General features: G+C 39.0%; 1 protein-coding gene across 2 annotated transcripts; it reads left to right on the forward strand.

Moving 5' to 3' along the window:
• Nucleotides 1-2112: 2112 nt before the first annotated feature.
• On the forward strand, nucleotides 2113-13159 carry sult2st2 (sulfotransferase family 2, cytosolic sulfotransferase 2). 2 transcript variants are annotated; one of them, XM_044101788.1, is made up of 6 exons: nucleotides 2113-2342; nucleotides 6787-6998; nucleotides 7884-8010; nucleotides 8150-8244; nucleotides 8369-8552; nucleotides 10461-13159. In XM_044101788.1, exons 1-6 carry the CDS (start codon nucleotides 2204-2206, stop codon nucleotides 10568-10570), a joined length of 867 nt encoding a protein of 288 aa, XP_043957723.1. In that variant the 5' UTR covers nucleotides 2113-2203; the 3' UTR covers nucleotides 10571-13159. The 2 variants fall into 2 exon arrangements, with proteins under 2 accessions (XP_043957723.1, XP_043957724.1); XM_044101789.1 differs by having other exon boundaries at nucleotides 2115-2342; nucleotides 8372-8552.
• The last annotated feature ends 1432 nt before the right edge of the window (nucleotides 13160-14591 follow it).

Here is a 14591-nt window from a genome sequence, read left to right on the forward strand (position 1 = left end):
CAGACCAGAGTTTTATGTTTGGTCCGCATCAGAGTTCAATTGCATATTCATAACTCCCCAAATGAACCAGACTTTCTAGACGAACAAACTAGAGTTAGATTAAAGCGGGCTTAGCAGGGAAGGTGTTGTTGTGGTTATTTGTTAGCGATCGTCTTCAAGGTCCAGTGACGCGTCAGCTGAACAGTGAAAGATTTTATTCTGAACTGCCTCCCGTATCACAACAACCAAATTGCGAGGAATCGTGACCCAATCAATAAAGAACCCCGCTACCCCCAACTCTCACAACACAACATCTTAAATTGTCCTCTGAACACACATTTGGGTCTCATAACGTTTTCATTGTCTTCATTCTCCCTGTTTTTCTCCATGCATATTTTCCTTCTGGTCTTGTGATGCCTGCCTCTCCATAGGATGCTGGAATTAATACCTTTTATGGTTTGATGAGACCATAAAATGGACTCTGTCTATTGCAATCCATACATTGGTCAGTTCCATGCGAGTCATTCATTAGGAATGTGAGAGGCCTGGGGGCTATCAGTGTTAATGCACCCAAGATGTAACCTGGTACCTCATAGCCTTCCATGCAAATGGGAAGAGAATTGGTATTAAAAAATTAAGGATGAAATGTCCACCAGAGATGAACTAAGTTGTGTGTGTACTTACTCTTCTCTGAGCATCCCAGTGAAAGCTCTGTTTGACCAAAGAAGGCCGTCCTGTTGGCTGGATATACACTCTTGAGAGTTTGTTGCTAAGACGGACGATAAACAGCTGCACACAATGCTAAACCCAGATTGATCCAGACAACTGTGACTAAAATAACCAGACAATTTTTAATAGTCTGCACTATTGGCCAGTTGTTTCAACCCTTACAAAGTAAATAGCCAAAGATTTTTTTCTTTTGTCATTCTGTCAACTATTGAAGATAAATGTGGCTCAGTCAGCACATTTAAGGGCTTTTCAATTGACTGAAGACTATTTTGTGTATCGCTGCTAATGCATAAAAGGAAGGGAACTAGATGTCCAGACATGACTGCAATGGAATGTCTGGACATTCCATTGTCCAGACATGGACACTCACCCTGAGTGAGTGCACTCAGGGTAAACCAGTGCACTCACGTTACAACCACAAAATTAAACGTTGCCACTTCCTAAAGTAAAAATAAGTGTAAATGTTTATATATAAAATCTGAAAAGAGTGGCACGCAGTTGTATTCAACCCCCTTTGGTTTGACACCTTTAAATGAAATCTAGTAGAAAAGTCTGCCGTCAGAAGTCTGAGTCGACTTCTAAGTCTGTAATTTAACCTCAGTGTAAATCAAGCTGATCTGTGAAGGAACATTAGATAACAAAAGGCGTCATAAAGAGAAAGGAACACGGCAGACGTCTCAGGGAGGAAGTTGTTCTGATGTTTAAAACGTAGTACTGCTAACTGCTGGTCACAGTGGATGGGAAGTCAAGTTGACTTAAAAACAGCACAATTACGAAAGAAAACTTTTAAAGACTTAAGACTAGAACAGATTTTCACCTCTCAGCAGGATAACAACCCTAAACACCAGTCCTGGAGGGAAGTTTTAATAATTAGCCATAAATTAAAAGTTCATTTACAAGATGTCTGTAGAACTAGACTGCATGCTAAGGTGGCATTGCCAGGACTTTTACCATATAAACGTGCCAATTTCTTTAAATTCTAAATAGTTTAAGATCTTTAAATGTATCTGTGCTTAAACGTTCGTATTTAGTAGTACTCTCATTCTCAATAAATACAAAAAATGTCAGATAAATGGTCAGTGATAAAACTCAACGCATTTATGGGATGCGCTAAGAAACGGCTTAGTTTGCATATGGTTCGGCCCGTCTATGACTTCCACAAAAAGTCTTAAAGTCACATTCAGGGTTGTGTCTGTAAGATGAAACGTGAAACACTTCAGAGGGTGTGAACATACAAAACATGTACTATTCTTTTTCACATAAATATATGGTTAAAAGATACGGAATTGAAAACTGTGAGCACATACCTTTGTTTCATGTTGTGCTTTAAAAACATTACATCAAATGTACGTCGCCTCTTCCGAGAGAACGGAAGAGGCGACGGCTTGTAGTCCCAACCTACTCATTAGTATCAGCAAAGTTCAAAGTCCAGCAGTGTTCAGCTCGGAGCTGCCCGAACCGCACACACTGAGCTCCGTTCAGTCTGCTCGGAACCATGACTGAAGCGGACCTCTACATTCTGTACAAGGGCGTGTATGTACCGAATGCGGTACATTCTCCGGAGAGCCTCAAGTACTACGAGGAATTTACGTTTCGTCCCGACGACGTTGTCATCGTAACGTATCCCAAGTCAGGTGAGGTTCCCGCCGTCATTCGCGTCATGAACAGAGGAGGGGGTATTTAAACGCTTTAAAAAAATAAATAAAATAAAATAAAATAAATCAGACTGCTAACTAAATGCGTAAACAGTGATAATTTATACAAAACTGACCAAGAATTTGACTTTCTACTCAAGCCAAGGGTTATCCGGATGTAGCGTTTCGTTATAGTTCCACCATCACCGCAAGACATCTGGAAAAATGACGACAAAAACAGAGAGAGACAAAGAGTTTAACAAAATCACGGTGTGCCAAATGACAGCACGTTTAAAACGTGTTGAAACACAAACTGTATCCTTTCTACACAAATACACACCCACACACACACACGCAGTAAGTCTCTCATCACATTCCATTGACTTACTGCGTGTGTATTTGTGTAGAAAAAATACAGTTTGTGTTTGAACACGTTTTAAAAGAGCTGTCATGTGACACACCGTGACTTAAAAATATCACTTGATAATTATGTGTTATTAAAAAATCGGAAGATTAATACCTGAACGCCAACTATAAAGTCTTTTAAAAAATGCATTAAAAAACAAACAAACAAACAAAAAAAGCAATGCTTAGCCTGGTGGCCCGCCAGACTTATAATACACCGGTGGGAAACCCTGTATTGCCAAACAGGTTTCCATCTGGATGAGTTCTATTGATTTCTATTTTTATTTATTCAGTGTTTCCATGACCACTTATCTTGAATACCATTTTCACTGTTCCCCTCAACTTGCAGCTGGGAAGCCGTTAAACTGTGTCTGTTTATTATTCAAGTTCCAGTTTCATAAGTGGAAACTATCATGAGTCCAGAGGACAGAAGTTTTCTTCTTTCACAGCCGTTATACAGTACAGTTATTCCTTTGGGTTTTCTTTACTTTTAGGAACAGGACAGTACAACAGGGCTCTTTGAGAGCTTAATCTGTTTCTTTCAATACTCTGTTCAGCCTTCAGTCTCCTTTTTCTCTACTCTTTTTGTCTCCCCATGTAAGATCTCACAGTACGCAACCAGATATCGGTTCTTTGTAAAGCTAAAAGTGTTCCCAACATATTGGTCTTGAGATTATTCATTTGCTTAAAAAAAAAAACCCTAGTAATCTTCAATGTCATAAACTCCAACGAGATTAGGTGTCTTGTAAACAGTAACATCCATTAACGCGACACACCATTGTATGAAACCCATAGATTTATTTCTCAGACAGGCAACCGTTGTTGAAAACTGCAACTAGTTCCTTAGGCACTGCTCAGGAGCCCTAAAATTGCTAATTTAAAACAAAATTCAGTCATAAAAATGATTTGATAAAGTAATATCTTACTTTTTATGGGAAAGTTGTGAAAAACAGCAGCGTTGGTATAAAGTTGCATCAGAAACTATTTGTGTTTCTGATTTGCAGGAACCAACAGTTTCTGGACATGTCAAGCTTTCAGAGTCTTTTCCTATGTTAAGGATTATAGAAACTAAATGCAGCCTTACCTTGTTTAGTCCTTATCCTGGGAACACAGTTAAGGTTTGTACCTTACCAGCAACTCGACTCTAGACCATTCTGTACATTACAGACCATCAATGAGATTTTAAAATCTGTCCTTTTACCGATAAGGAGTAACTGCATCGATAAAGGATGATATGATTGATGTGATCCATTTTCTTGGTTTGTTTGGGACACTTTTGGCAACATTAAGGACAAACTGCAGTTGCCTAATTCTTTTCTTACAGAAACCCACGTAGGACCACTAAACTACTAAAATTAACATCAGTAAACCTTTTATTCTAGGGATGCTTTTAAGGTGATTACCAATATTTACTGATATTTGGTATGTATATGTATATATATATATATATATATATATATATATATATATATATATATATATATATATTTTTTTTTTATTTTATTTTATTTTTTTTTTTATTTTTTTCTTACACTTACAACAACTTATAGAAGCAACCTCACCACCTAAATTGCTTCTCAGTGTCAACTAAACACCCCAACACTCCTACGTTGTGTCATAATTGCAACCGGACCTAAATAAACATTGGATATTGATTCCGATATATCGTCTGATAAATATAGTAGATGTGGGAGCACTACATCATCTAATCAGGTGAGAACATATAGATGAAATAAAAGTGGCCTGAAAATGTAGCCTTGAGTTTTAACCCCACAGGGGTTAAAACTATTTTAAAATGACAGCGTAGTTTCGATCAGACAGATAAGATCTGAACCAGAAGTCGTAGGAGCAGACTGTCGCACCAGCTTTTCCTGTCTTTACATCAGATAGGTTGGCTGCGTCAAACGTGGCTCTGAGATCCAGTAAAACCAACACAGATGTTTTGACGTCTTGCTGTTAAAACCTCCATCATTTACTGGTGCAGTCTCAGTGCTGTGGTGATCAAAAGCTTGACTCAAGAGGTTAAAGGGATATTTGTTGATAAAAAAAAAAAATCTTTGCCTCTTGTTTCATCTCATCTGAGGTTTCCTCTCTGCCTTTGCCACTGTTTTGATCTGATAAGTTTTCACAGAAGTGTCGCCCACGTCTTCCAGCCTTGTGTGCATAAAGGTCTAGATAGAGCTCAGGCGTTGTCGATAGGTTATGACCTTTTGGCGAAGTTACGGTCCGGAGACGTATCAGCATCCTGTCTGACGCTGTGGTGTTCAACCGAAAGTAACCAGAAGTATGGATAGTAGTCCTGTATAAAATTTGATTTTTACATGTGGTCACCATGAAGATATCCATCCAGCAAATGAGATTTGAGATATCGGTTTTATTTCATCTTCAAGTTAAAAAAACAACAAAAACATTTGCTAGGCATTGGCTGATTCCCATGGTGTGTAAGCTTGAGTAAAAATCTGATAGCATTTCAAAATTGTTTGCCATTATTCTTTTGTTTCATTGCTTGCCAACTGTAGCTTCATCTTTGAGTGCTAGTTTAGTTTCCACACTATGTATGTGTTCTCTTACAACCTGGAACAAGGTTCTGAAGCCAAACAGTTTATCGGGTGGTCACAGGATTGCGGGATGTTTGTCTTTTGATAATTTTAGTTATTCACAAATGAATCATGCAAATGTATGTCAGAGAAACGTTCGTCAAAGGTGTCTACGTCGTTACCTGTGTACACAAAAGCCGGATAGTGGAAGCAGATTAGTTGAAACAGAATATGAACGTTGCTATCCGAGCACATTTCTGCATAAAACACTGCCAGAAACTTCTGACCAATCACACAACACTTCGCACAGAGCTCTCTGCGGTTTAGTCCACCACGGAGAGGTCGAGGATTCCCTGTGAATCAAAATGAAACAAAATGACGCAATTCCCGTCACGCAACCACGTCCACAGCTGCATTTCCATTCCGCTAATGTCGAAAAAACCCTGTCACAATTGCTGCGTTTCTATTAAAAAAGAGACGCAATTAAAATGACACTTGACTAAGTTTGCACGTGTGATAAGTCATTTAAATAAAAAAACTGCCATGATCCTCTAACTACTTCCTGCCATATATATATATATGTATATATATATATAGACAGTAATAGTTTACGTAAATTGGGATGTTTTTAACATCTAAACATTTTTAGAAAACTATATTTTCACTTCTTGTTTTTGAAAGGCTGTCTTTGTGGATAAGTTGTTGTAAAATCAGTGACATGCAGGCCTGCAGGGTGGTGGTGTAACGCTGCAGCAGCAATACACCAAATACAGACAAGGTATGGGGGAAGTACACTTTTGAAATTGGGGCTGTGACAAAGTTGTTTTTTTCTTTTTAAACAGAAAAATGCAAACAAGGTATTTTGAATGGGTATTTTTTATCTGGAACCAATTTCTTTACAAAAAAAACCCCAACCTGTGTTTTTAGTCAGTCTCTATGTAGACACAAGGCTTGAAACCCCCCCAAAAATTATAATAATAATAGTACTTATCTTTTCGTAAACTTTGACCTACATCGGCAAGCTTTGGGCTGTGTTTCCATTGTTGTTGCGTCTGAAACCTTGACCACGTTATCATTAACCTCAGTTTGTTTCACAGCGATTATGGTTTAAAGGCTACAGGGTAAATTTTAAATGGACTGCGCTGATCCTGACTTTTGGAAAGAAAAGGAAAATAGTTTGTATCAGGATTAGAATCCAATTGAAATTAATAATTTTTATTTAGCATTTTTCATTGCGGGTAAGCTCTGAACTTGAACTAAAATCTATTCAGTTTGTCATAATCTACACATCTAATGTAAGAAAAGCTGAAAGGGGAAGTCTTCTTCCTTTAATTCAAGTTATCCATCAAGTTTGGTGGATTTTATCAGCGTACTTTAATGAAAACTCTGTGAAACATTGTGACATTCAGCACGGTTGTCCTGGCTGTGAAGTGATAATAGTAATGAAATTTTTAAAAAAGGCTGCTACCTTATTTATTTATTTTTTTTGTGTGTGTGTGTAGGGACAACTTGGATGCAGGAAATTCTTCCCCTGATCGTAAGTGGAGGGGATCCAGCCTCCGTTGAGACGCTGCCTAACTGGGACCGTGTTCCCTGGCTGGAAGAGACCCGGGCCCCCATCCTGAAGCTCGAAGAGCGGCCGTCTCCTCGCTTGTTCACCACACACTTCCACTACAGCATGATGCCCCCGTCCTTCTTTCAAGTAAAACCAAAGGTAAACCTGCCACTGAGTCTGTGGTTGGGATCACTGCTCTGCTATTATTACTTCATTGAGCTAATAAAATCCTCTCTGTGTCTTATCAAAACAAAAAAAGATTTTTATCCCTTCTTTAGCATTGGCTAATACCAAAAATGGTGCTCCAGTTGACTTAAAATGTTTCCTTTTCTTAAAACATACATAAATGTACTGAATTACAAAATCCGTTGATAACTCTGACATAACTCAAACATGTAAAAAATAAACCGCAACAAACGTTTCAAATGGTTCAGAAGCTTCGATCGATTAGAAGTTCTAAATCTAAATCTAAATAGTTCTGAATGATAAAAGTATGACATCACTTAGAGCACAAAACATAGAATTAGACTGAATAGAGCTGCCCTTATGCCCGATAACCAATCTAGGATGTTTCTCGATATCGGGACTGATACAGATACTAATATCAGATCAGTGCATCGCTACGTTTTGATATGAGCTTGTGATCCAAATTTTTTAATTATTTAAAAATTTGGATCGCGTCTTTTTGGAGAAAAAGATAAAAAAAAATTTATACCACTCATTGAGAAATTCACAAATTCAAAAAGGTATGATCTGTTTCTGTATTGTGTGAATTTTTAAAATGTTTTAAGCCGTCTTATTCCAGTTTGTACATGTTAAAATAATTGTTATAAAATGTGAGGACATTTTACTTTTGGGCATTTTGGGTTACTAGAAATGTCTAATTTTGTGATTTTGAAATGACAAACACATAAATATACAAACCAGAGGGTTTTGCTATGAAACTCTATACTCTGGAGATGCGTTGTAAATAACACACAGAGTTCATGTTAAACAGGTTGGAATGCATTTTCTGACAAGTTTCCAAACTGACCATCACTGCAGGTGGTCTACGTCATGAGGAACCCCAAAGATGTGTTCACGTCTGCCTTTCACTACTACAACAGCGCCTCGTTCTTGGTGAACCCGGGTCCGCAGAGCGAGTTCCTCCAGAAGTTCCTCACTGGAAAAGGTCACCATCTCCACGTAGCTTTATCCTGCATGCACTGTTATAGTGTTACAGAGTATACATCTAATCGTATCTGTGTTTAAAAACTGATTCACAGTCCTTGATAAAGAGAAAAAATGTGTGAATCTCTTCTTTTTTCCAGTTATTTTTGGCTCCTGGTTTGACCATGTGAATGGCTGGCTGAGTGCTAAAGAGAAACAGCAGATCATGTACATCTCCTACGAGGAGATGATAACGGTGCTTTTTCTTTTGTTGTCGTTTTTGGTTTTTGAATAGCGAGGAATAGCAAGTCTTGCCATGAAGCGCTCTGTGAACATGAACCGATCTCTAAAATGGAACTGCGTTGTGCCCTCCTGTGCAGCAGGACCTGAACGACGCTGTGAGCCGGATCGCTCAGTTCCTGGGGAAGCCTTTGGAGCCCGACGTTGTGGAGAAGATAGCCGACAAGTGTTTATTCAGAAACATGAAGAATAACCCTATGTCCAACTACTCGGTGGTGCCCCAGGAATTCATGGACCAAACAAAGAATCAGTTCCTTCGGAAAGGTGAGTTTTTATAATTAGCACAGTCCCTTACTGGTGGAACGGGTATCAGTTTTAGATTCCTGGTTTTCACACCAGTTAAAACTGGTTTGGTTTATTTAATGGTGGCGTAGGGGATAGCAAACCCACATTTGGAGGCCTTCAGTCCTCGACGAGGTCGTTGCGGGTTCGATTACTGGACCGGCGACATTTGCCGCATGTCTTCCCTCCTCTCCTTCCCCCTTTCCTGTCAGCCTGCTGTTATATAAGGGACACTAGAGCCCACAAAAAAGGACCCCCTGGAGGGGAAAAAATAAAAATAAAATAGAGCTATGTGAATTGTAGAATTTTAACGCATGTATAATCTCATTTTTATTTGCTTCCGAAAATATTTAAATTTCAACTCAAGTGTATTTAGACACTTGCAACAAATTGGTAAAGGTAATTTTAATTATATAGCACATTTTCAGCAACAAGGCAATGCAATGCTTTTCCTGCCTTGTTGCATTGCATTGCAATGCAACAAGGCAGGAAAAGCAGGATTCCTTTTCAATCCTGCTTTACAGGATTGAAAAGGAAATACAAACAAAATAAACCAAAATAAAGAGCAAAAGGAGAAAAAGCTGATAATGTTTATCCAAAATAAATAAACTAGATATTCCTATTCAGGGTTGGTAGATAAGTATAAGTATGTAAGTATCATCTGGTCTAATTTCTTTTTCTGGGTTGGAAGAATAGGAGTCTAAAACGTGGTTGCTAAGGAAGTTTTTTCTGGGTTCCATGTTCTAATCCCTGTTCTGGGTTGCTAAATAAGTGTGAGTAAGTAAGTATCCTCTGGACTTCTGGGATACTAGATAAGTAGTATTCTTACTACTTATCTAGTGTCATTATTCTACATTTGTAAAAATAATGAATACTCCACAGTTTCTAAGTAATAATAAAAACTAATTGTTTCTGTTCTGACATGATTTTTTCTGGATCCTAAGTTCGTTCTAATCCGTTTTCTGGGTTGCAATAACAGGAGCCTCTTTGAATCTAAACAGTGAATACTCTACAGTTTCTAAAATATAAACTAAAGAGTGACTAATAAACAAATCTCTGGATTCCAAGTTTGTTCCAATTCTTTTTCTGGGTTAACAGTGAGTACTCCACAGTTTCTAACAAAATGAAATAGAAAGAGGAAAGGACACATTAGGGCAAATGGCAACATTCAGACAAAACAAAGGGCGAAACTAAGACATGAGTGAAGGTGGTGACATCACAGGGCCATGAAACCACGTTGCTCAGCCTCCCAGTAGAAGTCCGATAAGATGTTGTTATTGAGGACTGTCTTTGGGAGCGCTCAGCTCCACAGCTGCATGGATAATAGGACTGGGGGACGTGGGAAGGAGCGATATGTTTACATATCTTCAAGGAGATTGGAAATATGCAGCCCTTCCAAGGCAACACAGGGAAAACCAATTCAGATACAGAATTTCTTAGGTCGGGTAGATTATAAATTTCAATCTTCCCTAAAGTCTCTCCGATACATCTCAGTTTCCAATCATCCAAATTAGCTTGGTCGTTCCACTGAACCGAAACTAGCAACTTCTCCAAGATCGATTCCATCCCGTTAGTGAGTTTTGAGTCGCAGCAAGACTCACATCCAACTTGCGTCTCCATCCACACCAACAGTCTGAGTGTTTGCTAGTTCGGCCAAGTCTGTCACAAATTTGTCGATAAGCCAGGAAAGCTCCAAACAGCAGAAATCCTGATATCATCAATAAATCCAGAGTGAATCCCGCCGGGTGTCTCCCCGCAGGACAAGAAGGCTAAAGTTATGTGACATTTGTGCACAAATTGCTTTCCATAACCGATGAGATAAATTCAGCATTTTTCTTTAAAAAGAAAAAAGTTTCCAAAAGGTTCTACGTCTCTTGTGTTTTATTTCAGGCATCGCTGGAGACTGGAGGAACCTGCTTACGTCAGATGAGGCACAGTACTTTGACGCCGTGTTCAACAAAAAAATGAAAGATGTGAACTATGAATTCAACTGGGATTAAGCCAGTTTAGTGCACGCCGTTTCATAAAAAGGATTAACCTGTATGTCAGACCAGTGACTGAAAAAATCAATTCTGTATTGACAGCAGTTCAGACTTTGACCTTTTCTTCTGTGACTTAACGAAGTTAAAAAAAAAAAAAAAAAAAAAAAAAAAAAAAAAGCTCAACATTGTGATCCATTTTGCCTATGAAGTCAGAGCTTACCAGGTAAGTGGAACTGGGAAAATACCTAAAACTGAAATTTCTACTGGTTTTGCAGTTGAAATTTGGAAAACCAGTGAGGATAGCAAAGTGCTGTCTTCAGTAACCAAGCTAACTATGCTAAGTGACGTAAGCCAAGAATAAAAAAATCTCTAGCGTTTAATACATTTAAAATATCACGGAAACCCTTTAACTACTGTAGTTTGTCAGTAGCTAAACTGATAACTGATTGAATCAAATGGAAACTGTCAACAGAACAAATGGTTTAAAATCTGTACCATGAAGAGTGATTAGCTTAGAAAAAATGTAGGCAATTGACATGCATTACTATAGCATAAATGAACATTTTTAGCATTACTTGCTTTAAATAGCTTAAATTAACTAAAACGGCTAATAACCCAGCAGTGAGCTTTTCACTGCTACTTAGCGCTTAGCTTTTCACCGTGACATAGAGGTTAGCTTTTCACCGTGACAGTGGTTAGCTCTTCACTTTGGCCTAGTGGTTAGCTCTTCACCGTGACATAGCGGTTAGCTCTTCACTTTGGCCTAGTGGTTAGCTCTTCACCGTGACATAGCGGTTAGCTCTTCACTTTGGCCTAGTGGTTAGCTCTTCACCGTGACATAGCGGTTAGCTCTTCACTTTGGCCTAGTGGTTAGCTCTTCACCGTGACATAGCGGTTAGCTCTTCACCGTGACAGAGCGGTTAGCTCTTCACCGTGACAGAGCGGTTAGCTCTTCACTTTGGCCTAGTGGTTAGCTCTTCACCGTGACAGAGCGGTTAGCTCTTCACTTTGGCCTAGTGGTTAGCTCTTCACCGTGACATAGCGGTTAGCTCTTCACTTTGGCCTAGTGGTTAGCTCTTCACCGTGACATAGCGGTTAGCTCTTCACTTTGGCCTAGTGGTTAGCTCTTCACCGTGACATAGTGGTTAGCTCTTCACTTTGGCCTAGTGGTTAGCTTTTCACTGTGACATAGCGGTTAGCTCTTCACTTTGGCCTAGTGGTTAGCTTTTCACCGTGACATAGCGGTTAGCTCTTCACTTTGGCCTAGTGGTTAGCTCTTCACTGTGACATAGTGGTTAGCTCTTCACTTTGGCCTAGTGGTTAGCTTTTCACCGTGACATAGTGGTTAGCTCTTCACTTTGGCCTAGTGGTTAGCTTTTCACCGTGACATAGCGGTTAGCTCTTCACTTTGGCCTAGTGGTTAGCTTTTCACTGTGACATAGTGGTTAGCTCTTCACTTTGGCCTCGTGGTTAGCTTTTCACCGTGACATAGTGGTTAGCTCTTCACCGTGACATAGCGGTTAGCTCTTCACTTTGGCCTAGTGGTTAGCTCTTCACCGTGACATAGCGGTTCGCTCTTCACCTTGGCCTAGTGGTTAGCTTTTCACTGTGACATAGCGGTTAGCTCTTCACTTTGGCCTAGTGGTTAGCTCTTCACTTTGGCCTAGAGGTTAGCTCTTCACTTTGGCCTAGTGGTTAGCTCTTCACTTTGGCCTAGTGGTTAGCTCTTCACTTTGGCCTAGAGGTTAGCTTTTCACCGTGACATAGCGGTTCGCTCTTCACCTTGGCCTAGTGGTTAGCTTTTCACTGTGACATAGCGGTTAGCTCTTCACTTTGGCCTAGTGGTTAGCTTTTAACTAGCTTTTTAAAAAATTTTCTACAAACGCACTGCCGTACATAATCACAGGCAACAGAACTGTTGCTGAGAGTTGCTCCAGACAACCTCAGTTGAAAAAAATTTGAGCCAGACCAGAAGCTCTGTCATTGCGTGGTGTTTCACTTTGCTCTCAAACGCTGCATGCATTTTACTGACTGACTCACTGAATTTCGAAAGGGAAGGTTTGATTTAATAGTATTCCTCACAGCACATTACTAATATGTTGCAAGGCATGTGAGCTTGACCTTTCATATCTTGTGAATATTCTTTGGAATAATGTTCCCCTTTAGAGAATGAAGAAGACTTCTTGAGTTGCAGTAGTTCTCTGTTAAAACATGAGGGACATCTGAAAACCTCAGCCTTGGTAAAGTTCAGATGACGAAGAAAGGCGTACAAACCACATAGTCATATAGTCACATAGTAAAGTGGCAAATATTTCTACTTAAAGTAAGCAACTTGTATTCAACAAAATTACCAGGCATGTTAAATCCTGAGCAGCTGAAATCCTATAAAAACCTGTAGCTACTATTGCTTTTCATAAGCACTTACACGATGTTACTAAAAGAATGTATCTGAGAACATTAGTAATGTTTCACCAAAACAAATATTTGTTGATTTTCATACAAACTGTTATAAAAACAATTTAACTCATAGTTCTGTGTCCATTCATTATGCTTTTAGTATAATACTGTAGAAAGTTGTACAAAACAAATAAAAGCTCTTACACTCTGTGTCTCCAGTTTTGAGTTGGAGTTTGTTGAATATAGTGAATATATATTTTCAAAATATACCGATTTCGAAAAGCACCAAATGTTAGGTAGCTGTAAATGTTGCGTTTCACACAACACAGACAAGAGTTGACTCTTGTCAGTAAGTTTGTGTGTTTAAATAGTCTTTTCATCTCAAGTTGTATTTTTGTTCCTTTATCATTTGTTTTAAGTACTCTGTGGTTTTTAGGACAAACCCTGGCAATTCCATGCAAAAATGAAAAAATAACTATAACTAATATTCTCCCTTTAGGGGCAGGAAATAGTTGTCTCCTGTGTAAATTGTGTGGCCAAATAGTTATAAACACAAATTCTCAGCATACTTTATTTTTTTTTACTATAAAACTGAAAGTAGTTTCAAAAGTAAAAGCTCATATTAACTTGTAACTTCAGGAAACTTCTTCATTGTGATGTATAGTCTTCAGCTGACATATAGACCAGGATGTTTTTGATAGATAAAGACGATATTGAAGTAAGGAACACCTGACCCTGGGTTCTTGTGTTTCTGTCTGTGACAATGTCTAATGGTGCGTTTGCACCAAACGTGTTTTGAGCGTCAGGTGATTCTGGTTTACATTCAAAGTCTATGTGGAGCGTCGGACTCGTTGAACGCTTCATACGCTCAAAACGGTTCAAATTGCGTCGCGCTAGATGCTCTAAAAACGCCGCAACGACCCTCAACGCGTCACCACGTAGACTTTGAGTGTAAACCAGACGCGTCTGATGCTCAAAACTCGTTCGGTGTGAACACATCACTACATTAACTCTCTGTGCTCTACATTTTTCCCATAAGAATTACTGTTTGCTTCCTTTTTCTCCTCTCAACATTTCCTTTGGCCTCAAAAGATGGCTGCCCTGTTGATTTCTTGTTAAATTTGAGTTGTTCCTTTCCACTGTCGCCGCATGCTTGCAGAAGAGGACGGATTGCTGACCTCAACTCTGTGTTCAAGGTGACCTATCATTGTGTGTTGTTCTATAAATGAGAACTGATACAAATACAAATTTGGACCGCACCACATTTCATATGATTGTCTTGTTTACTACCTTGAGAATAAATACCTTTGTGGTTATGGTTTGATGACTCAGGATCACTTCGGTTAGTGACGCTTCTGTGAGCTGCAGCTTCCATTAAAAAAACCCCTGTTGGTAACTTCCTGACTGACATTTTTTACATGATGACTTCGAAGAAAGATTCTCCAAAGCTGAGTCAATGGGACGTTTACGGTCAATTCGGTATACCACGCACATGAACATGGATTAATAATTTGGGGTTAGCAGAGTCAGGCAATATGTTGTAAGAGCTGTTATTACAAGTGCTTAAAAGAAAAGAAAAAAACCCACAAGGTTCCTGTGAAACCATTTCCATCTTCTGTCTCATTTTGTCCTTTGTGAGAGA

Source organism: Gambusia affinis, linkage group LG20 (assembly GCF_019740435.1).
Source record: "Gambusia affinis linkage group LG20, SWU_Gaff_1.0, whole genome shotgun sequence".
NCBI classification, from domain to species: Eukaryota; Metazoa; Chordata; class Actinopteri; order Cyprinodontiformes; family Poeciliidae; genus Gambusia; species Gambusia affinis.

Excerpts from the sequence above, each read along its gene's own strand:
- sult2st2 (XM_044101788.1), top strand. The coding sequence starts at position 2,204 with ATGACTGAAGCGGACCTCTACATTCTGTACAAGGGCGTGTATGTACCG. Across the intron at positions 6,999-7,883 it reads TCTTTCAAGTAAAACCAAAG|GTGGTCTACGTCATGAGGAA; the intron begins GTAAACCTGCCA and ends CCATCACTGCAG. Across the intron at positions 8,011-8,149 it reads GAAGTTCCTCACTGGAAAAG|TTATTTTTGGCTCCTGGTTT; the intron begins GTCACCATCTCC and ends TCTTTTTTCCAG.